At 35.5% G+C, this 27,932-nt stretch overlaps 1 protein-coding gene across 6 annotated transcripts in view; it reads left to right on the top strand.

Moving 5' to 3' along the window:
- Positions 1-27,932, top strand: part of MED13L (mediator complex subunit 13L) — a 344,978-nt gene that overhangs the window by 181,967 nt on the left and 135,079 nt on the right. For 3 of the 6 annotated variants that reach the window (XM_074205885.1, XM_074205883.1, XM_074205882.1), the window contains exon 3: positions 11,336-11,420. The exons of 1 other annotated variant lie outside the window; for it this stretch is intronic. In XM_074205885.1, coding sequence (XP_074061986.1) covers positions 11,336-11,420 — 85 coding nt within the window. Of the gene's footprint in view, positions 1-11,335; positions 11,421-18,457; positions 18,659-27,932 lie in introns of those variants that run through there. 2 more of the 6 variants (XM_074205888.1, XM_074205884.1) reach the window with 2 other exon arrangements.

Here is a 27,932-nt window from a genome sequence, read left to right as displayed (position 1 = left end):
CGATGGCAGTCTGACTGATCAATAGGTCTGTATATAATTGGTTTCTTATGAGTATAGCACAGTTTTACAGAATTGATGCAGTTACCCTTTTTTTTTGGTATTTTTGAAATTCATTTTTTAAGAAAAAACTTCTTTGAAATGTTTTAAAAAGATACTTAATAAAAATTGCTTTTTATAATTCTAGTAATAAAACTTTAGAGTGGAACCATATTTATATCATATAATTCTTTAATAATTAGAAGTAGAGATTTATAATTTTTGGCAGGAATATGAATGAGAAACAATAAACAAACCATGGAATGGATTTCCAACACAGGCCTATCTTTAGCTGCTTGACATTGTATTCTTCCTGGGAAGTAATCTCCTTGTCCCATGTGCCTTCCTTTAATCTATCAATGTTTTTGCAGTGTACAGCAAAAAAATGATTTTCAATGATTTTAAATGGCTGAATAAGTAGTCCTCTCCCTGAGAGTTCTCCATACCCCACCCTCCCCCCTTCTTATATTTGCAGTGGCCAATGTGGTTACTGAATTCAGTGTTCAGATAATAGGTTTCATTAGTTTTGATGCCTGAGGTAAAAAAAGCAGTAGGTGGGAGTAAGGAGTGTTTTTTGATGTCTAGACGTTCATTTCAGCTGTTGCTGCAATATGATACATTAAAAGGAAATATGTAGCATAGCTCAGAGGAAATATGTATTCTTTGAAAGTAATTCCACTTTTAAACTGCATTCGGCAGTGTGACCTGAATTCTAAAAGCGGAGGAAGCTGAATTTCTTGAAGGGTTCAGAATCTGGTGCCCCTCCCTTCCTTGTTTCATCCTCCCTTCTCTCCCTCCTTTTTCTTTTTATAAAACTTCAAGTAAAGTGTGTCAGTTCCAGTTGTTGAATTGGATGGCTATCTTTCCAAGATCGCTGCTGGGAAACATACATCCATTGAAGTTTGAAGCCACTTTGATATTTTGCCATGTTGACTTTTTTTCCTGAACCTTTTACATGGTTTTCTTTCAAAGAAGCTTATTAATTCTGCAAGGAGGCTAGTTATACAATTGAAAGAGTTGTATTACAATTTTGTGAAGTTTTTTTTTTTAGGGGACACCATCACTATATTTTAGTCATTTAAATGCTGTATCCTACATTCCATCTCTCTATTTCTTTAAGCTTACCTGAATTCATTTTAATAACTTGATTTGTAAAGAATATTTAATGGAAAATTTAAATTGAAAACTTTTACTGTTAACCATTATATTCATTTTTTTAATCTCTTAGACCATTAAGAATATTTCCTTTAGGAGCACATTTTTTCTTCATAATTGTTCAGACATAATATTAAGCTTTTTTCTTGATTTGTTTATCTGTTTACTAGTGTTTAAGTGCCTAGAGGTGGCAAGCACTAGCAAGCATAGCTCCTTGAGAGATGAGAAAGATATGTTTTGGAGGTTATTGATTGTATTTGGGACATACAGCTTAGTATCTGAGACTGGAATTGACTCCAGCCTACCGATTCCAGTTTCAGTTCTTTATCCAGTGAGTCACTTAACTGCTCCATCTCTAACTACCTTGATTCATATCTGGCCACTGAACCTGGAAGACTCAGAAGGAGAAAGTGAGGCTGATGATGGTGATAGATGCTGCTGCTGCTGCTTGTCCTGGAAAAGCACATGAAGGAATGCTGTACACCAGCCTCACTTTCTCCTCCAGATTCAGGACGATTGGAGATGATGGCCCTGGATTTGACTCGCTCAAGGACACACAGCTAGTGTCAAGTGTTTGATTTAGATTTGACCTGACTACAGGGCCAGTGCTCTATCCACTGCACCACCTAGGGGCCTGGGAGGCTGATGACTTATCTCAGCACCCCCTCAATCAAATCCATGGCATCATTTCCCCCATCTCATGATCTTCCCGGTTGATGTGGTCAGACAGTACTTTAGCTGAGTGGTTCTAGTAGTAACAAGAGCAAAAGAAGACTTTAACAATGTTTTGTTTTGATTGTCTCTGAGAGAAATGATTTTTTCTCTTCCATAATAATATGGGGTGGGGAATCAGGTTTATTTCTCTCTCCCCCCCCCCAATATCCTCAGTCACAGACCAGTCTCTCAAATTTATATCCTACACAGATCATGTAATCTGTAAAGTATAATTCTTACCCCTCCATTGTTTATTGTGCAGGAGTAGTTTGTTGTGAGATGAGTCTCTCTTTGTCCTTGGGTTACATCCTAGCCTCTCTTAAGAATAAGCCCACTTCATATCATAATATTCATTCTCTCAATAATTATTAACCAGTCAGATTTGATTTTGGGAACAAACACTCTTCCAAGGGTATATAAGCAATTGTTTGGCTTTCATGATTTGTTTTGGGCTTAGAAGAGAAAGTCAAATGACTATCATTTTATTAATTATCTTTTAGCCATAATTAATAAAATCATTTATTTTTTTACCCTGATTCATCCAGTTATTCAGAAATTGTCTCTTGAATTTTTCTTATGTCACATCTTTCTATTAGTACTTTGTATGTGCAGATGAGAGACTCATGACTTTTATTTTTTCTTGTTGATTTTTAACAGATTCTTACACTATCTTTAGATAGGATATTAATATTTTATTCCCATACTCATCCCCATATCTCCACCCCCACTCAACCCCTCCAAAGAGAAAATTTAATCTTGTAACATTTTTGTATTACATATGTAGTCCACCAGATTAACATATTTTTCCATTTGCAAATTGAAAAGCATCCTCTTTGGCTTAGGCTCTCCATAACAGTGCAGACTAGAAATCTCAGCCCCTCTAAACTTGATTTGCCTGGGTTTTAAATGTAAAGCAATCAGTCAGGACTTTCCCAATTAGCAAAATAAGAAAAAAATATTTAAACACCCACCTTCACACTCCTGGGATTAGAATTTCTTTCCACCCCTAGTAGTGTTTGGGAACAACCTTCTACTTTGACACACTCACATTCGTTGGCTGGGTCATGAAAAAGATCTTTTGCATGACTGCACTGAAAGTTAAGAGGAAGAATCACTCATGGCTTATGAATCTCCCTTTGATCACAGCATCTGTTGCCACAACAGCTCCCTTCTTCTGTCTAGATTAGACCCAGCACAGTTTCTTCTTGAACCCCCACCCCACCCCCACCCCCAGCCTCCCCTTCCACTGAATCCTTCCCTGTGATATAGAGTACCAATTAAGTAAAAGCATCTGATACAGTAATTGCATCTGACTGTATCCACACAATTCATTCGTAGCTGTTCTCAGTTTGTTTGCCATGGGGAGGTGGAGTGGTATTTGATTATTTCTCAGTTGCTAGTTTTGTTTCCCAGTTATTTGGAATCAACCTCCTTTTACTGATCTTTCCATTTATACTGTACATATTCTTTTGATTCTGATGGTTTCATTTTTGATCAGTTGTTATAAATCTTTACGTTCCTCTGGATTCTCCAGATTCTTTATTCCTTCTTCTTTTTCTAATTGTGTGGTAATCACTTAGATTCAAACACTCTAGTTTTTTTTCAGTCATTCTTCTACTTCATGGGTAGCCACGTTTGTTTCAAATTCTTTTTTCCCCATAATATTGCTATGTCCTTTTGTCTTTGACTTCCTTTGTAGTCTGTAAGTGGCATTGCTGTAATGTTATGAAGAATGTAGTCACATTTTGTTTTTCATTTCTAAATTGATATCCAGACACTTGAACCAAAGCAAAAAAACCCCTTTTTTTTACATAAAAAGTATATTAGTATGTTTTTTGGCTATTGCCATTTTTTTGTTAAGGTGACATTTGCTGTAGGTCAACTATGGCACCTTCAAGGTTGTTTGTCCATTTGAGTCTACATTATTTCCAAGATCTCTTCTCACCAGTCACTCATTGCTCATTCTCATAAGCACATTGTCTCATGCCTCCAGGTATTTTCTCTTTGGCCCGTTCTTGAGTCCTAAAACTTCAGTAGAAATATTATTAAAAAGTCCTTCCTTTCCCCTGCCTGTAAATGTTTTCTACCAGATCCAGATAGCTCTGGAGGAGAAAGTTACTGTGGTATCCCAACTCTTCTCTCTGCCGCTCCTCTTTTGACCCTTTCTTTCCTACTTAAATCCAAATTAGTTGCATGTTATGGCACCACTTCCCTGATGTCTTGGTGCTCTTCACAGACAATAACTACAACAAATGTTTTCCTCTTACTTCCAGTATCATATAAGATCCTTTGCTTGGCTCATAACATGTCTCCTTTCTACTTACCAGTTTTCTTATACCTTTCCCTGTTTATTCTATGATTCAGTGACACTAGTCTCCTTGCTGTTCCTTGGGTACAACATGCTATTTCCTAAGCATTTTCATTGACTGCCCCCCATGCTTGAAACTTTTTCCCTCCTCATTTTTGCCTTCCTAGTTACCTTCAAGTCTCAGCTTAAATCATACCATCTTTTAGAAGGCTTTCCAGATCCTCCTAATTTTTAGTGCTTTCCCTCTTAGGTTACTAATTACTTGTGTGTATTGAGCTCCTTGACAACAGGGATTGTCCTTTGTGTTCCCTCAATTTGATTGCAGATGCTTAATAAAGGTTAATATTAACGGATTGCTCCCCTCCCTCTACAGCACTTAATAAATGCTTAATGACTTGACTAGACTTGACTTCCCATAGATTAGAAATGAAAATGGCAATAATTTGGAAGATATAAAAATGAAGTAAATTTGAATGGTCATGAAAGAATTTAAGAGCATCGAGTTGAACTGTGAAAGAGAAAAATGGTTTTGATAGACTTGGAAATTCTTTGTTCAGAAATGCACAAATTCAGTGAGTGATCTGACAGGTTTCAGGTTGGAAAAAGTGGATAAAGATCCTACCTACTTGTAAAATGATGACCAGTTATTATTAATCACTGAAAAAGAAATAAATGTAGACTTGTGTACTGTCACTTAAGGGGACTTGAATTTGACAGCCATTTGTTTTGTTCTCTCCTCCCCCCCCCCCCCCCCCCCCACTTGCTGGGAGGCAGTTATCCACAAGAATAGAAGAGATAGCAATCTATTTGTTCTGAGGTTTGTGGTAGGATCTGTGATGGAGGAATTTAAAGAACTGAATCTCGTGCCTTCTCAGGGTTGCCATGGAATTAATTGTACAGATAATGACCTAATTCACTTTCAGTTTGCTTTTGCTCTTCTTTAAGTTAAATGAGTTGTAAATGTTTAGTGAAAGCTCACTATAACCACAGAACATGTACATGAAGAGAAGTTTGTCTTTCTATCTTTTGCTCTGTTTAACTTCCCAGTCTTCTCTAATCTTACCCAAGTGAGTACTCCATTTTACTTGATTTAAGAGATAAATAGTGATTTGGTGAGATCACAGGCTTTTGAGGCCCTTTTCAGTGATTGCAATGTAAATGTTTTCTGAGATGGAGCAAGTTTAATTGTCAAGAACAAATTTACCATTTTAAAAATAATCCCCCAGCAACTATGAATCCTATTATTTTATATTCTTCCCACAACCAGAAAACAAAACAAAAACCCCAACATTTGAACCAGTTAAATCTGAAAATGATGGCTCCAATCTTAAATTTTTCAGACTGCTTTGACTTCTTTTTTGCAGTTATGTTTTGTATGATGGGAATTTCAAACTGAAAGGTACCTTCAAACATTTTCCAATTTTGGGTGATATTTTTAATACATATCTTTAAAATCTTTTCAGTTCCTTATAGGTATGCTCTGTGCCTTTTTTTTCCCAATTCCCCAGTCTGTGGTATAGCATTTCAGAACATTTTGAATTTTTTCTTAGAGTTTGCTGAATCAAACTGGAATCCAGCAGTTAAAAAGTGTTGTAAAAGGAAAAACCTGCTAGAGTGAGTGAAAATTGCACATTTTATTCATGAACCTTGCTAGATACACCTTACAAGGTACAGGTACCTCACCTAGGTGTGAGGCAGGAATTGGTCTTGGAACCTCAGGTAATTTATGGTCTTCAGAAACTCTTTCCTCTCCCTCTTGGATGTTCATAGGCTCTCAGAGTTTGAGTTACAATCTAAGGGGTCCACCCATTCCTTGACATGCCCCTAATGTGATCCCCCCCAGTCATACAATGCATGATATGCTAATGAACCCCAATCATCACAGGGGGTGTGTGGGTTAATATTCAATTACCTAATTGTGCAAACTCATTAGGTCAAGATCATAGGTTGAGAACCAGTTTGGGGTTTGCTATCCCTGGAATGGGATTAGGAAAACTCTTCCAGTCTTGTGATTGACTGAGCCATTCCCCATTTGTAATGGATTCCCTAAGGGCTCCCCTCCATATGCTGTGAGGACCAACACCCTGTATTCCTAACAAAAGGGATGGTGCCTATTAAACAAACTCCACTGAATGATTATTTCATGTTTTATGGTTTAATCTTCAGTTTTTTAATTCGATGCTGCTGCTGCCTTATTTTCAAGTACCCTATACTCTAGAATTGAGGGTCTTAATCTGAAGTCGGTGTAGTCTTCACAAATGAAATGGTGTATTAAGCTTCTACTGTGTGCAGGAATTATCTTCTGGCTTGAGGAAGCACCTTTAAGCACCTTTCCAGTAGGAGACAATTTATGTATAGAGAAACACAAAGTGTTTTCTTAATTTAGGGAGGACATCTAGGATTGAACAACTGGGGAAACGGTTTCTGGAAGGAATGAGCATTCTTGGTTCTGTCCTCCTGAGCCCTCTGTGTGGTCTCCTATGCTGATCTCAGATCTCAGCAATATGTCTATCTATCCATGTCTTCGCTCTTCAGCCACAACCCATAGTTAATGGACATCTCATCTGTATGTCTGTGTTGTGTTTATATGTATTCCAGTATATATTTATCTATAGATCTACATATTAATATAAACCCCAAATAAATATAAAAATATTTATATTTATATATGAATACATATTATGCATATATATTTATATATTAATAGTTATGGACATATCTGAATCTATTAGAGTTAATGAGATCATAGACTCTTATCTACTTATCTGTATACACATGCACATATAAAACATAGATATGTACAAGGAGAAATATGCAGCAGATATATACCCCTAAAGTAAACTCTTCAAAACAAAGACTTGGATTTTTATATTTGTCTTTTCATAGTACAGCTCTGTGTCTTTTTGATTCAGAATTTACATACATATATATTCATTTATTTAAGTTATTAATGATTGATAATTTCATTAGAGGTATAAACTTCATTAAATAAACAGTATTTTATGATTTGGTTGAATAATTTTTCTGTAATTCTTCTACCTTTGGGCCTGATACTTAGTCCATATTAACTTAAATGGCTTCATAATTTTATTTCCTCTTCAAATTGTGGCATTGAGTAGTACTTTAAAGTGATTTTCATTCAACAAAAATTTGCTGCTAGTTTTTATTTTTCTCCTTCACATCAAATACCAAAGCAAGAACAGTGGCAAGATAAAGCTTTAATCCTCAGAATGTTTCCCTTACTTTGTGTTTTGCAAAGGGTATTTCATGTGCTGATGAAATTGTGTTATTTGGTGTATGTTAATTTAATAGAAATTATATTGCTACTGAGATTTATTATAATTATTTTACAATACTAAATTATAACATTGATTAATAATTATGACAATTATTGAAGAAGCTAATGCAGTATAATGCTATGTTTCCCTTTTGTCAAATTTATTTGCCTGAAACCTAAAATTGTTCTTATCCCTTTAGCTATAAGATGTAAATTACTTGCACAAGATGAATAAGATTTATTTGTGAAGATACTATTTAACCTTTTAAAGTGCAGTTATTTCCTGAAGAATAAACTATCATGTTGTTTGATTTCTTTCACTGTTTATTTATTTTGGGTCCAAACATATGTAGGGAAAAATCCTGATCTGGAAACTTCACCTTCTTAGAAACTTTACTGGGGGTGGGGAGAATTTAAGTTAACTTGCCTAGTGTCAAGGTGTCAGAAAAAGGAATTGAACTTAGATCTTTTTGACTCTAAGAAATAAGCCATATTCTCCCCCCCCCCCCGCTCACCCCAATTTAAATTTACTCAGTATTATTTTATTCAAGTAAATCTGTTATGTGATTTTGTTGTTTTTATGGATGAACATATAACTTCCCTCATTCGTATTCCTTTCTCCACCAAAAAGTGCGTGCGTGTGTGTGTGTCTGTGTGTGTGTGTGTGTGTAATTTATATATTTTTTTTGGGTGAGGAAAATTGTGTTGTGGTATTACTTTGATTCCAGGTCTTAATTAAAAAGATCTCAATTAAAAACTAAAAACAAAAAAAAAATGAATTAGCCTGACCCTGGGACTGTTAGAGAAACTTATGGACATGTATTCAAATAGTATTTAGAGTGTTTCACAGTGTGAAAGTTCTGCCTCATTGAAGTTCTTTATAAATTTGTTATCTAAACTCAATTGGGGCCTGCACACAAATTTGTTTTCCATCTATAGTTTATTCTCTTATCATCCTTTCCACAGCAGATATTATAAGCCATCCTTCTCACCCTTCCCATACAATTTTTTCCCCAGCTCCTTTTACTTTTAGAGAAAAATAAAGGCCATCTCTAGCATGTTTCCTTTCCTCTTACTTCAAGTCTCATAATTCCTTTTCATCACTTGCTTCTACCTTTATCAAAGAGGTGGAGTTTCCTTGGCAGGGCTAATCTTCCCACCCCCTCTGAGAATATGTCCCCTTTACCGTTCAGTCTCACCTTATTCACTGCCTTTTTCCTACTACCTACAAAATATGCCCATTTCTTCACCGTCCATCAATTAAAACAAGAACAACAACACCAACAGTAACGGCACTTCCTCTGACTCTTCCAGTCCCTTATGCCATTCTGTATCTATTTTCACTTTCGTAGCCAAACGCCTTGAAAGTAACTATACTGTTGCCTTCTGTCTACTCCTCAGGCCCTGAATCTGACATTTATTCTCACCACTAGTGGAAAAGGCTCTCATCGAGGTTGCCCTGAAGATTATATAAGAAATTATCTTTTATGAATCCTTTTTCCACAGTTTTACCCCTCTTCCTCCCTGTGGGGTGCTGCCACATCCCCCTTTTTTGTGTCAGTCATCAAATATTTAGTATCAACCTCATGTATCCCACCACCACTATTAGGCCTTATCCCGAAATTTTGAAGTAATTCATCTTCTTGATAATTGCCAAACTGATATTCCGCTAACAAAGATGGCACCTCGTATCCTTCAGATGAAGGAACCTTAAAGGTTTGGATGCGTCCTTTTATAAGTAAGCTCAGGTTGCCTTTAAAGAACATGCCCAGAATCTAGCTACTCAGATTCTAGTGTCCCAGAGCTGTCCATGTATTCTCCCTTCTCAAAAATCTTTCTCACCTTCTTCCTTTTAAACTCCTCCACCTGACACTTCAAGTTCTAGAACATGTAGTCTACCTGCTGTTTTGGCCGCTTTCCCCCAGAAGCACCCAGACTGCCCTGCTAGGATGCCTCGTATCCCTATGCCTTTTCACAAGTAGTCCCCCTATGTCTCTTCTCTTCCCCATGGACTCTGACCTGCCCTCACAGTCTCCCAGGTGCTTCCTCCTCCAGAAATCCTCTTGTGTACCCCCATGGGTATGAAAACAACATTGTAGGAGAAACCTGGGAGGGAGATGCTAGTAGAAGGAGGGACCATGAAGGGCTTTTGGAGAAGGAGCTTTTAACTCAGGGAAGACAGAAACTAGAGTTTTGCCAATGAACTAGTTGATTCTTGCGGATTTCAGCTCTTTGATTTATTGAAGATTAGGTCTTCACTCTGGTAGGAGAAAAGCCCATGACTGTATGTGTATATATGACTATATAATCCTTCAAGCATTTATAATTTCTTCAACTAATTTTATTAGAAAAGATTCTGATATATATTTGAGTCTACAACAGCATAATGAAAACAATTTAACACATTCCTCATCATTTTAAGATGCATTTTTATTCTGTTACAATACTATGTTGTCTTCTGAGTGATTTTTTTTTCTGAGATAAGAAAAGGTGAGAGGAAATTGAGTTTATTCTGTAAATGTAGATTTTATCCTTGCTATCATGAATTGAAGTAATATAATTTGTAAAAAAGACTTCTTGCTCTGGGGCTTTTTGTACTTGTTATACCTTTGTAAAAGAATGAAGATTTTTAGGAATGCATTAGACACCGTGACTTGCTAGATTCCTTTATTACCTCTCATACTTGTAGTTCAATATAAAATCTCAAAGGTAACCTTGTATTTGTGTAATTTTGTTTAACAGATATTAATAAAGATAAAACGTGATAATTACTAGTATGAGACTGGTATTTATGGAAGTATTAGACAGTTCTATAAAATGTAATTCTGTGAATTTCTCCAGGCCAAGTTATGGAGATTGTGAATAGGGCATGTTCTTACCCTCAGTCCCTTAATCACTCTCCTGATTATGTTGCATTGTTTTATAGGAATTTAATGTATTTTCTTTTTTTTGATGGAACTCAAAAGGACTGACTTTACATAACATTTTGTGATTTACAAAGGGTATTATCCTGTTTTATTTTCTTTCATTCTCTTAACCCTATGTGATTTAATTTTTGTTGTTGTCATCATTTAAGAGAAAATTCATACTTAGGTGAAGAGACTTTTATGTGGGAGTTTCAGAGGTGAGATTAGAGAACTCAGTTCTTCTATAACTCCTAGGCCGCCACTTTATCCACAGAGTATGTTATAGTTGAAATTGCCCTGGCTTAAAACTGCCTTCTGGTCTTGTCTCTTCTACCAATGCATCTTCTTACTTTGAATTAGTTGCCTTCCCTCCCCTAGGAATCAACATCTTGGCAAAATGTGGAAGAGGGGAATCAGATGATCTTATTAGTACCTTATGGCAATAAAAATCAATGACTCTTAATGCAGCAATGTCACCAGTTTACTAATTTTTATTCAGTGTGACAATTAAAAAAAATCAAATTTAAAACATATTTCTTCTCTTTCTAATTTCTTATCCCAAATATTTATTCTCACTTTTGTGAAGTCATTCTTCTCTTTTCTGCCATATTTTATTCATAGGGATCAGAAAGATGATTTGAGAATTTCAGAAGATAACTATTTAAATATAATTTTTAGGGCACAGCTAAAATGATTTAATGGCATTAACTATTCTCATTTAGGGCTATAGAAATAGATTTTTGTTTTGGTATTAAAAATACTATCAAATTTTAAAGTGAAATGTATGTATATTTTGTGTAATATAATTTAGATCATAATGAGGAATGTGGAAAAGACCATTATTACCATATTAAAGAAGAATTTCTTTCAAATTTTCCTCTTTCTGTTTATCTGGATGTCCTGCTTAATAGTCGGTCTGTGTTTTGTTTTGTTTTATAGTAGTGGAGGAAGGACTATGGGAGAATGGCCTTTCCTATGAATGTAGGACCCTGCTCTTCAAAGCAATCCACAACCTATTAGAAAGGTAAGAGAAGCCCTATTGGATTTTGTATTTTGGCATCAGCGTAGGAGCATTTAGATTAGTTATGATGTTGAGATTCTCAAATGTGATCATTAGTTTTAGTATGGGATATACTGAAATTCTCCACAAATTCCCTTTCTAAATTGCTTGTGTAAACTTTTTTGTCATAAATTCTCAGGGCCCCAGTTAAACTTGGGTGACTTTTACCATCCTTTTGACTTGGATCCTTTACCCAGTGAACACATCATACCCCCATATTCTTGGACTGCATTTATAATTATATATTTAACAACATTAGAGAAAAAGGTTTTATTCAAACAAGGAGAAAGATGAAATGGAAAAATTTCTTTGAGAGCCATTAGTTCCAAAGATGTCCATGTCCCATGTGAAAACAGGTCTTTGGGGGTGGCTCCTTCTCAATTGTCCTGCTACTCTTCTGTTCTACTTTCCAGTCCCTCCTCCTCACTACCATGCCTTGACTTATCCAGGTATGTGTATTTGTGTGGTAGTAGAAGTGCAGCAAACACAAGTCATAGGACATTGCTTTGCTGAGAGCATTGGGAATCAGGGGTTTAGATGTTCACGTTAGCATTTCTAGTAAAAAGCTGCTTGGTCCCTCCATGGCCACAGTGCCCTAACCCTATGAACTAGAAAATGTTCAATGTTGTATGTTCAAATGCAAACAGATTTTTTTCTTTAAATGAGCTGTTACCTCTCTTGATTATGAGAGTAGCGATGATATCTGGAATTTACAGAACATCTACCAGAACCATCCTTTTGTTTCAAAGCACCACTAGAGTGAATTACTTGAAGCATTGTTGAGAATTGTCTTCCCTGCAGAAACAGGAGATTGATAACTGTTCTACTGCTCCTGGACATAAGATCTTCATAGAAACTCCTGATAAAATCACTTCACTGAATTACTATTCTTTAGAACAATTTTTTAAAGATACATTTGATATATTTATATCATATTAAAAGATTTTGTTAAAAACAGCCATAAGCCAAAATTTCCTCGAAAAGGAGAATGTCTTATGGAACTTAATTTTAAGTGGCATGGAGCTACAGGGTGAAACACAGGAATTTTCAGAAATAATTTTTTTTCCTTCTTCTTGAACACTTAATTAAAAGTAAAAATAAAGGACTCAGGGGCTGCAGGTAAATTTTTCAAGTTCATTAAACTTCATTATGAACAGGAGAAAAAAATTCAGATGATAGTGTAGAGGCTTGGTTTTAAAAGTAGAAAAAAAAGTTGAAATTGAATCAGTGTTTTTCAAAAATTTTGTTCTGTAGAAAGAGCAATAGAGGGTAGAACCAGAGCATTTGATCAAGCCTGGGGATTAGATAATAGCAGTTGAAATGTGTGGTAGGTAAGGAAAAATCTCTTTTTTGCAAGGCTTTCTACATTTCTGTCCCTGCTTCCTTCCTTTGTGGTGCCCTTAGGTAACTGAAAGATTGTGAGATCTATTTGAGTGATTTATAGGAACTTTTGGTAATAGGCCCAATAATCTTGGTAACTCTACTGAATATTTGTAAACTTATCACACGTAGTTTTATTTCAGTAAAGTCACAAAGAAACAGAAAAATAACTTTTCCAGTTTTCTTTTTTTTTCCCTTGGAGGAAAAAAAAGGCGTATTGTGTCCTTTGAATTTCTATTACCTCTTCTGCTATTGATTGGTGCCCCCTTGATCCAAAGTTTATGGCCTTCTGATTTAGCTGACAGTAGGTAATCTTTTGATTGTATTATATTTAGTAAAGCTTTGGAAGAATTGCCCTCTCCCTCAAAAAAATAAATTTGGGACTATAGACATGAATTTTATTGATACTGCTGTGATTTCTTAATTCTGACAAATATAAATTAGTCTTGTGTTTCTCCAACAGAACTTACGTGCTTCTTAAGGATTTTAGGAAAAAAGACAGAAAATATAAAATTCCTATAATCCCATGCCAAATTAAATATTTATAAAGAAGTATTTTTCATTAATAGAAATTTGTGGTTATTTTGTAATTGAATTTTTTAATATGTGAAAATATTAGCAAATATTATCTCCTTTTAAAAATGTAGTTTGTCATGTTGCACTACAGATCAAATTTATCCAGCTCTTTAGCAATCATGAATATCCTTGGATAAATAATTTAATTTTATTATTGACTTAACCTGTTTTCTCTTTTGGGAGAAAGGAGCTGAGATGGCCAAATAATTTAAACATCCTTAATATTATTATTATCAAAAATTCATATTTGTGTTGTACTGTTTAACATGTTTATACTGTTGGAAAAAGAAAATTTAAAAAATTTAAAAAAATTAAGGATTTAATTGTAAATCACATTTCCAAATCCCCCACTCTTCCAGCTTTCACTTTTTTTGTTGAGGTCCTCACCATCCCAGCCTTATACTTTCTATAACTCTCTCACAATCCTGTGTATTAGATTCAGCCTCCATGAGAGCCATGCAATCTTCTAGCTTTTCTCCTTTTCCTTATTTTCTTCATTCTTCACTTAGATATCAAATTGATAATAATTCAGTCAAGAACAGGTCTGGTGGTATTCTGCTCCTGGGGCCCACTTGCCTTTAAGAACAGATGCAGATATTCTCTTTAGTTTTTAAAGGTTCACCACTGGCTTAAACCTTCCTTTCCAGACTTATGGTACAGTCAAGTTTTTGGATTTACCCTAACTGACCCACTGCTGTTCCTTGTAAATGACTCTTCTGTCTCTGTGACTGCAGTCTTCCCCCCCCTTCTCTGGGGTACTTTTCTCTCCACTTCTATTTGAACCTCTAATTTCTTCAGAACTTCATTAAAAGACTACCAGGCTCAGTTCATGGAACCCCTAGTCTGGAAGCAGGAAACTGAGTTTAACTTAGGCATCAAATACTTAGAGGCTGTGTGACTCTGGGTGAGCCATTTCACTTCTGTCTGCCTCAGTTTCCTTAACTGTAGAGGGAGATCAATTATAGTACCTGTCTTCCAGGATCCTTGTGAAGTGATTGACACAAAGCTTGGGTCATCCAGGTGCTTAACTGAGTCTCCTCTCCATTTCATATGTTTCCTTCTTACTTCCACTACCTTCCACAGTAATCTTATTTTAATTCCCACTTTAATTGCTAGTTCCATTTCCCTTAAAATATATTATGGGTTCTGTACCTATTTGTTAATCATTTGATCAATAGAACACTCTAGCTTTGATCAGGCTAGATAGAGAGAGGCTCAGGGACTTGCCCAGGGTCTTTTAGCCATAAAGGTTCCCATTCTTCCTGACTTCCTGTCTGCTTTGCTACAACTGAAGTTTCTCTCATTGTCCCCTTCTTCATTTCTCGCCCCTTCCCCCAGCCCCCAACCCATCCACATAGATTTGTGCAAATTTTGTAGCTTATTTTCTGTATATTTTGTGTGTATAGATTGTATGTCTGTATTCCCAAGACAGAAAATCAGGAAAAGGGTTTATGTAATATCAGTCTCTGTTTTAAAAGGGTCAGTTTGATAATAAGCCTCTTACAATAGAATGTGGACACCTCTGTATGGGAACGGTGAAAATGAAAGGACCCCAGGAGCTCCAGCTGCTGACTAAGACTTGGGGTCAAGACTTATTTTGGAAGAGCGAACCCTTCCATGGTCTATAATGAGGCCACTTCTGGCTCTTTTGTTGTAGTCTGTGTCTGTCCATGTATCTCCACAACATATGACATAGGAGAGAGAGGGAGAGAGGCAGGCACAGCTGCACGTTTATGCCTTAGTGTCCCTAGCATTTAGCATTTAGGACCTTTCAGCAGGTGCATACTACATGCTTGGGGATTGAGCCCCACATTTTACAGGCCTTAGCTCCTTCAGGTCTCCACCACCAGGTGGTACTGTGCTGCATCAGCTAAGAATGGCACTTCAGCCTCCCCTCCTGTCCTTGCTGCCCATGGTACCCACTTCCTCTGAGCCTCAGTTACCTCCTCTTCAAAATGAAGGCCACTTAATCAATTGAAAAATTGAAAAAGCATTTATCAAGTGCTCTCTGTGGGTCTGGCCAAAAGCAATTGGAGTTTCTAGTGGGGGAGGGAGCATAGAGAGTGCAAAGTATATATAGATGGAGTAGAAAGAGACCTGAGAAACTACGAATAAGATTCAGGAATGACTTAAACTGAACTTTTCTTTCTGGATTATTTTGATGTGTATCTTCAAAGTTAGAAAAATTAATTATTATTGAAGTTCAAAGGAGCTCTCACCTCTTAGTAGTAGTTATTTTATATTTTTTATATATACAAACATATACACATAAATACATATATGTTTGTGTGTTTATATGTCTGTGCATGTTTTATATTTTTATATATACAAACATACACAAATACATATGTTTGTGTGTGTATGTATATATATATGTGTGTGTGTATATATATATATATATATATTTCTATCCCACCCCCCCAAAAAAGGCTGAACTTGCTTACATCAAGAAAATTGGGTCATTGCAGTGATCTATTCAAAAAAAAATTCATTACAATGAGCAAATGGTTTACAAAAATGTGAAATCCACATATTATCATTGCTTTTCTTCTCACTGTTGATTGGTGTTAGTCATTTTTTGCACCATCTAATAATAGTTTAATTTTTTGTTTGTTTTTTTTTGTTTGTTTGTAAGGCAAATGGGGTTAAGTGGCTTGCCCAAGGCCACACAGCTAGGTAATTATTAAGTGTCTGAGACCGATTTGAACCCAGGTACTCCTGACTCCAGGGCCGGTGCTTTATCCACTGCGCCACCTAGCCACCCCAATAGTTTAATTTCAACACAGATATGACTTGGATGCTTGAATCTTATTGCTAGTCCATTTAATTTAATAAGGTGGCTACTTAGTTTATTTGAAGGTAGCTTACCCTGGAGCCAGTCTTGACCTTGACTCTCAACACTCCTGCCTCACAAGAGTTTTCCTTCTTTCTAGTGGAAGACTCAAACTTTGGCAAAGCAAACATGGCCATGATCACTTGGAGAAGGATGAGGGAAAAGGCATATAGATTTCTAGACAAACTCCAAGACAGTGAGGCCAGGGTGGAAGGATAAAAAACTATCAAGATTTTTTTTTAAGGGTTGTTTTTTGCACCAGCTAAAAACAGTTGCATTTGCTTATTGAACATTTGTCAGAATAGTAAAATGTCATCCATTTGAATGTCACTAATTTGGATTTTGTGGTAGGGTAGGCTGATTATCTATCAAGAAAGGTTTTCTTAACAAATTGGTAATGCAAAGATCAGAGGGGATGTGTTTCTTATTTAAGGGAACAGACTTTTGGGTACCCTAATACATAATCTATATACAAATGATGTGCTAATGTCAAATGATTCTTATTGTTCATTAATGAAGGTCCAGAAACAACTAACCTTCTAAACAGTAATAAATTAATGTTTACCATATGTGCTCAAGAGAATATATTTGTGTGTGTGTGTATATGTGTGTGTGTATGAGCATATATTAAATGATTGATACTTTGCACTAATTAAAATTTAATGTCCTCTTTACTTCAAATTAATGGGGCTTTTTTTATTCATAAGCTATTCTTCTAAGAGGAATAACTTTATATTTCAAGAGTAAGACCTGCAGTTAAAACAGCTGTTTATTCAGTGGCAGAGATGAAGACAATCCAATCCCATATTTCAAATCCTTTGCAAATTTTATAGTACTAGTTGTCATTCCTTAACTCATATTTTTTAACTTTAAAAAAATGAGATTTTTTTTTAGAAACAAGTATTTATTCTCTCTCCTTTCTACTTTCCCCCCAATAATAAATCCAAACCTACCACACTCTTGCCTCGTTATCCATGTACCTCATGTCAGTATTATTCTACCTTTCTAGTCTTCATCACCTTTTTAAATTCTAACTCAGGTAGTATCTCTCATTATCTGTCCTTTGAAGTTGTGATTTCCCTGCATTGATGAACATTCTTAAGCTTTTCAAAGTTGTTTATTTTTGTAATGTTTTTATACTGAAAATTTTTTTTTGGTGCTGTTTACTTCACTCTGAATGAATTTATATGCATATTCCCAATTTTCTCCGAAACTATTTAACTAATGCAATAACTGAAGGCTAAATAGCTAGATCTTCTAGAGCAATTTAAAGTTTACAGAGCACTTTATAAATATCACTTCATTGTTATCCTCTCAACCACCCTGGAAGACAGCTATTATCATTTTCATTTTACACATGAAGAAACTGATGCGAAGAGGACTTTCTGTCTTCAAGTCTCTTGCTCTATCCACTGCACTACTTCCCTGTCTTTACACATTTATATAATGTTACTTGTTTCACCATGCCCTGATAAGTGGACACTCCTTTGTATTTCCTAAGAAGTGGACACCCCTTAGTTTTCTATTTTTTCACAACTGTGTAAAGAACTCCTATCAATTTTTATTTTCTACTAAGTCATCTGTGTAAGCAAGAACTTAGCTTGTTCTCTTCTCTCCACCCCGCGGCCCCCCCCAGGAAAATAGAAGCTTCTTAAGGAAAAGACCTTTCTTGGCTTTGGTAGCCATAGTAGTTAGCACAATTCCTGGTACACAGTGAGAGCTTAATAAATGGTTTGTGAATATGAATTAATTTGTATTGTTTTATTATTCATTACTTACTAAATGCAAGACAGCATGCTATTGAATAGCTCAGGGCCATGTTAAATCTTTTTTCAGCGGATCTCTCTACATAATTATGCTCTGAGTAAAATAGACTTTTATGCTGTCATTCCTAGTTTATTGTTTTTGTTATAATAATCCAAGATAGATACATACACATACACCCACCTATTGGCAAAAGAAGCATTCGGCAGCAGGTGATAGTTTCCAGAAAGGTCATTCAGTAGTTCATTTTACCATTTTTTTCGAGAACTGTTATTGCCATGATTTGAGGTACATGTACCGACGTAGGAAAATCATGAGCTTGTTGTAATTTTTGCCACGCTAGGAATTCTTTGAGCAGGTGTGATGATCTTATGAATATTAGAATAATTTTGGTTCTAAGTTTCTTTAAGACAAATCTTTGTTGAATTTGTTGATTTTTTTCCCCTAGGAAATAGCTTTAGTCTTTACAATGGAGATCATTAATTCCTACAACTCAAATAGCAGGAGACTCTTCTGTAAGCTCCTAAGAGACAAAATCTAAGTAATGAGCTATTAATACTAAAATTTCCCTGGCCTCAGTGACCTAAAAATTTACGAAGTATGTGTGCTTCAGATCCTAAGGCAAGAAGACAAACATAAAAATCCTAAGGTAAGAACTCAGCACTGGAAGGGTAAGAGCAGAGGGAAGGTATCTACCTTCCTCCTGCCCTTCCTGTTTCAGACCTTGCTCCCCTTTGCATCGTCCCAAATCCAGTGACCCTGACTATTCCATTAAGAAGCCTGTCCATCCCTCAGTCCTGGGCATTTTTTTTCTGATTTTCCTCTCTCCCTGGAACACTTTCCTTCTTCATCTTGGCCTTTATAATGGAGACTTTGTGCTGCTGTCTTTTGCATTCCCTACCAGACGAGGTTCATTCTGAGACATAGTGTGATACCATTCTGAAAAGACTATGGCTGACTTTTCTCAACTAAAATCACATCTTGTCCAGGAAACATGTTCCATTCCCTCTTAATGTTATCACCTTCCTCTTTATGAAAGTGACTCTTCTCTTGATAATACCAATATTAAACTTTTATTAAAAAATGTTGGCACTTTCCCTTTATTGACTTCTTCCTATTTCCTGTCATTATCCTGTCTTTAATTTGTTTGCTTGTTTTCTTCTCCATTAGCTTGTGAGCATCTAGAGGGCAGGGACTTCCTTTTTCCTTTTTTTGTATTTTCAATTCTTAGCAAAATGTCTTGCACATAGTAGGCACTTAATAAATGTTTACTGATTGATTCTTGACTTTCTGTCCTCATTATGCAGGAGAATGGATAAAAGTTGAGAGAAAGAACAATATTACATATTAAGTTTTAGTCATGTTAAAAAATTCAGAAACCTGAAAGGGAGGGGAAAGTGTAGTAGAGAGAAAGAGAAGTGATACTGTTATTCTAGACTTCTTTAGATACTGGAATAAAAAGAGAAAACATCAATTTATGAAAAAAATCACAAATATAATGCAGTAGCATAATAAAGCAGTACTAGGAAATTTCTTTAATTCAGAGATTGCCTGGGCCCTCTCTTTACCATAATCAAAGGAGCTAATGTTTTCTTGACTCCCCCCTTTAAAAAAAAAAAATATATATATATATATATATATTTTTTTTTTTTTTCCATTTGTTTTTCCAACTACATGCAGTGGTAATTTTCTACCAATTTCTTTTTCCAAGATTTTGAGTTTTACATTCCATCCACCCCCCCCCCCCCCAAGAAAGTTCATCTATAGATATAGGCTTTACATTTATAACTATGTAAACAATAGATCCATATTGATTATGTTGTGAGAGAAGAATCATATTCAACAAAAGAAAGCATTAGAGAGAAAAAAGTGATATACATAAGACAACTTTTAAAAAAGTGAAAAAAATAAATTTTGGATCATGATTTAAACCCCACAGTTCCATCTCTGGAAATGGATGGTATTTTCCATGATAAGTGTTTTAAAATTTTTCCTGTCTTAATGATTTCATCCTTTATTGTTAAAATAATGAAGGAAAATATTCTGAATTTTATTTTTTTCTAGGAATAATTGGTGGGGGGGAAATGATGGAAACCTTATGGGGAAGAGACTACTTCAGTGTTAGAATTTGTGGTTAGAGAAAAGAAGAAAATTTGTGGTTTGACTTGTTCCCTAGATTTTGGAAGCGAAGATTTGAAAGGATTCAGAGCAAAGCTTTCATGTCTTAAATTTTTTAAGGGAAAATCAAGCTGGGATGGAAGGGAAGAATTAAAGACAAAAAGAAAGTTCCAATAAGAAAGAAATGGAAAAGTTGTCCCAAGAACTCCTTATGGGGCCACAGGCAATACAGGTGGTAATTTGGTGACAAAAAAAGATTTGATCATGGCTAGCTAATAGTTTATGACTTCTGCATCTGTTATCCATGCTCTTTCCACAGTAGTGTCAGAAACTTTATGTCTTAGAATGAACTGTCTGATGGGGACAGCAAAAGAAAAGACAAACTCTTTTTAAAACTCCATTGGGGGCGGCTAGGTGGCGCAGTGGATAAAGCACCTGCCCTGGAGTCAGGAGTACCTGAGTTCAAATCTGGTCTCAGACACTTAATAATTACCTAGCTGTGTGGCCTTGGGCAAGCCACTTAACCCCATTTGCCTTGCAAAAACCTAAAATGAAGGACAGCTAGGTGGCATACCACAACTAATCAACTATAAGGTAGGATAGAGCACCAACCCTTGAGTCAGGATGACCTGAGTTCAAATCCAGCCTCAGACATTTAATACTTACCTGTTAGTATGACCTTGGGCAAGTCAATTAACTCACAAAAACTAAAAACAAAAAACCCCAACCAAATAAAACAAAAAACCCAACAAACAAAAAATTCTCAATTGAGGATATGAGGAGAATCAAAGAAAGAAAAGGACCAAGGTCATATAGGATGGAGGAATAATTATTGCTGATACTCAGTTCTTATTTACTTTCTGTTTCTCTGTTGAGCAGAATGATTTCTGGAACAGAAAGTATAGTGGGGAAAATGACTAAGGGGGATCTATTCCCTAGATTAGTAGGAAGTAGGAAGAGAGTACTTGAACAATCAAATGAGTTTGAAGCACCAGTCTAAAATGAACCACATTTTTGGTTACTGAAAGACCAGGCAGATGTGACTGTCAAGCCATTGTCATAGAAAACTGGAGAGGTGATGAAAGACAAAGGGCAAATTTCCTTATTCTCAGTAAAGATTAGAGAATGTTCACTATAGGTCAAATTCTGACATCATTCTCCCTCCTGTCCTGACTTCAGTTTAACTCCCTCCACAATCTTAATATTATAGTTGATTTGCACAGTGGAATGGATCTTTATCTGTCTTGTGTGACTCTGGTTTGTGTTCTCCCACTTATTTGTCACAGGTGATCTTCCCAGTACTCAGTATATTCTGATAATATAGACAATCACAATGAACTGTATATACTTCATCAAAATCTCATTCATACCATTTAGTTAACCCATGATTTTTACTTGTATGTTCTTCCTGACATATTTTGACTTACTTTTTGATAATTCCTTGTCTAGGATTAAATCTGCTCATGTTATTGTTCACTTCCTGATTAATCTTTGAGTGATCTTCATTTTCAGTTCATCAAAAATAAAATGTGCTTTCATTCTGAGGTATACAAAAGCACTGATAAGGTATTAGTATTAAAAATACAGGCTTTTGTTTATCAGAGAAAAAATCTACTTGAAACCAGATTTCAACTCATATCTTCTTCTGGCCCCAATTCTTTTCTGAATCATCTAAGAATTATTATTCCATTTGGTGATTCCTTTATTCAAAGACTAAGAAAAAGAAAAAAACTCACAAAACTATATGAGCCAGTCTTTAACATAGGTTTGACTTAGGCAAGAATACTAGTAATCCAAGTAGTGGCCAGTTTGCAAATTATAGGATTATTTCTTCCTTGAAGCTTCACCTTACCTGATAATGATCATGATCATAATTGGGAAAAGGAGAAGATAAGGTGCATCATAAACCAATTATTTGGTGGCTAGAGTGATCTTAGGAAAAGCCCATCATGAAGGACAATACAACAAATAAATTAGCTGTGACCATCCAAATATGACAACACAGGTGTGCAGAAATCCTTTGGGAATAGCTAAGGTGGTTGTATATTCTTGGGGATAACATTTTATTCTGCTTGGGCACAGTACAGATTATACTTAACACATGAAAAAGAACGCAGGACTTGTCAGGATTTAAACAAATTACTATGACTTCATTGTTTTCCAGGGCTTGAGCCTGCCTGTGGAAAGAATCTATAGAAATGATATTGTTATTATCAAACTGATTTCACATATCATATTGATCCATATGGAAATCATAGCTTGCCACTATCTTAAAGTGATTGTTGCCCTCTGTAATCAAAGAAGTCCATGACATCAATTGAATGCTGGCATGATGTGTACTTTATGTTAATTAAAATTATGGGAATTACATCATTCTCACTGCCTCTTCCATAACTGTCTACCCTTTGTGATTAAGAAGCAGGACTAATGGTGATAGTCTGGATAAAATGGGAGGCCTTGGCCATTTAGATATAGTCCCTCCCATGTCACTGAGGCACTGAGGGGCGATAGTAGTATTTTTGGTGACAAATTTTCGACATTATGATAAAGCTAACCTGCCTCTCAATTGTTTAATCTTTAGTACAGTGATTTTATGGTAATGGTTAGCTTTACCTTACCTTGAAATACTTAAAGAATTTGTTGCAAATAAAATTCTAAGATGAAGTTTTTGAGTATTAATAATCAATTTATTAAGTAGGCTAACCTATAATGTATAAATTGATGGTTATTGGTTTTCTTGGTAATCAAAGAAAAAGGTTTGTATCATCTTAAATGTTCAAATGACTTCCTGATAGCCCATTATTGGGACCTCCCTTGACAAGTGATTGGCAACCCTGATTGGTAAATATTTAATTGGAAAATAATTTAATTGGTAAAAATTATTGATCCATAATTTAATTTAAATATTTAACAATGAGGTGGAGAAATCCTGTGGGAAATTAGAATTTTTAGCCTAAGTAGCATCAGGACTGTATCTCATCTGTAAAATGCCACGAAACCCCAAGTGGGGTTACAAAGAGTGGGATATAACTAAAATAACTTCTAAACAACAATAACAATAGCATGCGGGTTTTGGTTTTTGTTTTTGTTTTTGCAAGGCAATGAGGTTAAGTGACTTACCCAAGGTCACACAACTAGATACTTATTAAATGTCTGAGGCCAGATACGAATTCAGGTTCTCCTGATTTCAGGGCTGGTGCTCTATCCACTGCCCCACCTAGCTGCCCCAATAGCATGAGTTTTGAATATCCTGTAACAGTCTGGGCACCCATCAGAGTCTCTGTGGTTTTATTTCTCCTTCATGAGCTAGGTTGCCTCAAACTCTAAGGCAGAGATCAAAGACACAAGCTCCCAAGGATCTAAGGCAAGATGGGTCCAATTTATAAACAGTTACCAGGTGAGTGAGGCCCAGTCCAACTTAGTTAAGGGAGCGCGGATTGATCACATTATTTGGTCATGCTCTTCATTGAATGACTTGTTCAGGAGTGAGATCTTGACATAAATAGAAGAAAAAGTGAATGGATCAGAAATTAATAATATGTTTGTAGCAGTAGAATAATAATTTCCTCACAGTTATAGATGATTAAAAAATAGAATTATAAGGCAAGAATTTCACTTAGAAATTTAGTGGTTGTAAATCTGGCTATTGTCAAAGAGGTCAAATCAGTAAAGATCTGCAAATGCTTATTTGCCAAGGGAGAGGTGGTGGGCAAAGGAAACACTGGTATGGAACTTAAGTTCATTTTAAAGAAAGATGATGAAAGATAATGTTCTTCATAAAATAGTGAGAAATAGTGGAGGGAACAACCAGTTTAAAGGAAAATTTCTAAGAGTTAATTAAACAAAGCAAATTCACTGTGTGGATTTTAAAGGCTAAAACTGAAAACACGCAAATTAGTATTCCCCATTTGTATTTTGTTGTCGGTCTTTTAAAAGTCACATCTTTAAATATAACTTGTTGATTCACAATACAGAAATTAGTTACTATATATTCTAGAGCAAGGGCTCTGGGAGACACCTAGTCTTAAAGATGAGGGAAAGTATTTTTTGCACATTGTATTTTTCCACTTCATATATTGTTTTCCAATTTTAGGTAGGAATGGTTTTCAAAATTCATTTTTGTAAAGTTTTTCCTCCCTACTACCTCCCCCCACCACTTTAAAATAGCAAATAATCTGACATAAATTACACATACATGATCATGTTACACATTTTTCCATGGTAGTCACCATAGTTATATCTTGAAGAAGCCAAACTGGCACTTAATTTTACACAGTAAAGAAATACATATTTTATGCTAGAGACAACATTATTTTGGGAAAGAGGGTAATTGTTTTATTGAGGAGGAGAGCATGCACAACAGACACATATACACACACACACACACACACATTTTGGGATTTCTTTTAGGGAAAGACAAGAGAGTTTCAGAGTTCTATTTTTACTTTACTCTTTGATTCTAAGAACTCTGGACAGTTTTCTTTTAAGATTTGGTTCTATTTTTATAGTAGTTTTTAAGTAGACTAATGATACATAAATTTTCTCTCCCAAATCATTTTACAATCCTGGGCAATACTTTATATTTTCTGCTATTTTATTTAGCCTTTTTACTGTGTTTTAATATTTCTTGTGGTCTTGTAGAATCATTACCTTCTTTTTTCATCATTTTAAATTTTCAAGGAGTTCTCTTCTTCTCTACCCTCCAATGCAACAATGTAATTCTCCTTTCAGGCTGTTAGATCCTCCATTTCTTTTCCCATTCATTCAAGTACTCTGTATTTGGTTGCTATTACAGTTTTATTTTTTTTACTCTTTTGAAAAAACACTCTTGATTTTTCTTTTTCTGGGAATTCTGGCTGAACTTGTCAGGAGTTTTGTTTTTCTTTGAGGCTTTTCTTACAGGTGTTTTGATGTTATTCTTTTCAGAGTTTCTTGAGAGTCCTTGTCATTGTTATAGCTCTTAATGGGGGGATTCTTTTTTGTTTAATTATTCTTCTAGCCTACTTCGTAGCTTCAGATTTTATTACAGATTTCAAAATGTCTGAAATTGGCTTTTGTCTTCTTGGGATTAGTTGCTTTCTTGTGGGCTCTTGAGTATTATATTATTCCAGGGTATCAAGAATATTTTATATTAGAAACCTGTAACCTTTCAGGGTTCCTCTGGTGGTTTGAGTAAGGGCAAAAATTGATCATGTTCTTCTGGTCTGTGAAGAAAGTCTTAGAATGTGGAGATGAAGGTTTTCTGTATAGTGATGACATTGTTGGAGAAGAAGGTGTAAATGAGAGCTGTTAAAAAGGAAACTTGACAGACTTTACGAATGGATTAGAAATGAATGGGTATTGGTAAAAAAGTCAGCAGTTAAAGTTATTATCTGGAGTCTTCGGGCCTGAGGATAGTAGTGCCTTTGACAGACATAGGAAAAATAGGAAGAAGAGAGGTTTGGTGGAAAAATAAATGAGTTCAGTTTTGGACATGTTGATGTTTTTAAAATGTCCAGTAGATATTTGGAGACATGACTAAAGATCAGGAGGGAAGTAGGCCTGATTAAGTAGATCTGGGGATCATCTGGTAGTGATGGTAATTGAATCCATGGAAATTGATCAATAGAAAATAATATGGATGCATAAATAGAAACAATATAGAAGGAGAAAATGCATTAGAACAGGTACTGGGCACATCTATAGTTAGGTGTCCATGACTCGTATACAGATCTATCATATCAAAAATAGACATTGTGTTTAGGACTTTTTCTGAATGTGCAATCTCTTAATTATATTCTTAAAATAATTCTATATCTAAAAATGAAATTGTCATTTAACATTAGCAACAATGTCAGATTTGATTCTGACAGATTTCTAAGTTGAAATCTAGACCTAAGATAACCCATTTTTCATTAGTATATCTTTAGGTCATTCTTACTCACTGATTTATATATTTAGGAAAATTAAAAATATGAATTTGTAATTATATTTGACTAGATGACTTGTTGCTAGTTTTTCTTGGCAAATTTAATGAAAATTGGGGGTGGGGGAGGGAAGTAAGATTAGGGGAAAATTGTAAAACTCAAAATACTAAGACTAAAATAAAAGAACTGGAAACTAAAAAAAGTTTAATGAAAATTTATATATTTATATACTTTATTGTTTCTCAACTAAAGCAAGGAAAAGAGTAAAGCCCTTCAAATGTTTGAAGATTATGATCATTTGATAATTTGTAAACTTCATTTTGACATATGTTTTTTTTTTTTATGTGCACATACCCATCTTCACAGACTTGAGGCATGTTCTACAGTGATTCTGTCATCCAATGCTGTGGACATTTCCCTACCATGGTATCAATTGCTTTCCCATTCTGTGTCCATCCTTTTCTTACAGAATTTCCCTTGAGATCTCCTTGGTCTTTTTTACATTTTGTAGTTACTCATGCAATCTTCTTGATTCTCCATTTCCCATTTCTCCCTCTTGCTTTGGGACTCTGCATTCTTTTTTGTGCGTGCATTTTCTTGAGGCTATTTTTTCCACTACTTATTGAAATGTATGTCATTGTTAGAAATATGTTGTAGCTTATGTGTAACCACCAATGCTTCTCTTCATTGTCCTTTGGTTGTCCCACAACTTGAATTCTTTACGAGAGTATAGTATTCCAGAAATCACTTTCATATAGCATTACTGGGAGAACGTTTATGTTAAGATTGTTTTTGCCTGGGGTGTAGCTTGTAATCATTGAAAGTACTGTGTAAATTGCCAAATGAAATCCAGCCTGCTGTGTTCTCCTATTAAATCCTGGTCCCAACTGCAGTGCTTGTCTCAGATTCATGCACAACTATACTTGCTCAAACAATCCTCTCTTTGCATTCTCATCAGCTTCTATGGATTCAATTATCATTTCGATGTAGATGATACCAAAGCTGTGTAACTGTATAGCTAACCCTGTTCTAGCATGTGAGCTTCACTCCCATCTCAGCACCTATTTGCTGGACATCTCTATTTTAATGACGTATTCATTTCATCAGGTTTGAAATGGAATGAATTTTTCCCTTCCCCCTTCACTTGAAGACACTCATTTATGTAATATTTTATAATCTTTTGAGGATTCCATGATCTTTTTAATTATTCAGTTTCATAACTTATGCAAATATATTTCCAAGCCCTGTTGGTTTTTCTTTCTTAAGATATCTTGTACCTATTCCCTTATCTCTTCTTGTACAGATGCTCCCTTTCTGTAGCTCACCTTACTGGTTGCCTTCACTGATCTGGGAGCTGTATCATTTGTCTCCTCAGCCTCCAGGCTTCCTTCTCTCCACAGCTGCCAAACTGAGATTCGAAATGTTCATTGCTACCCACTATACATGTATCATCCATCCTTCCTTTTAGCATCTCTCTATCGCCTCTGTGAATGAAACACATCCTCCTTAGTCTGGCATTTAGAGCCATCACAAACTGCCACCCCCTTTCTTCACAATTTTATTTCTTATTTTTCCCATTCACACATTTCAGTCCATCTAAGCTCCTCCTTTCCTTCTCCCAACACTTCCTCAATTGACAAGCACTCTCTCCTCATCTCTAGTTCTTAGGATCTTTAGCTTTTATCCATCTCATGCTGTCTACTTGAGGAATCCTCCTACATTTCCCTATTTGCTAGGGCTCTTTTTCTCTTACAAGTATGTATTTTATTTTCTTATTTCCTCAGCAGAATGCAATCTCTTGGAGAAAGGATAGTAGTTTTCATTTTCATTTTTCAGTGCCTTCTAGTGCTGCCCCTTATTTTAGGGTAAATTGAATGAACTGGGACATAGAAGTTATTC

The sequence above is a fragment of the Macrotis lagotis genome, chromosome X (genome assembly GCF_037893015.1).
Source record: "Macrotis lagotis isolate mMagLag1 chromosome X, bilby.v1.9.chrom.fasta, whole genome shotgun sequence".
Taxonomy (NCBI): domain Eukaryota; kingdom Metazoa; phylum Chordata; class Mammalia; order Peramelemorphia; family Peramelidae; genus Macrotis; species Macrotis lagotis.
Note: the sequence above shows the minus strand (reverse complement) of the source record. Positions and strands in the feature narration are given on the sequence as shown.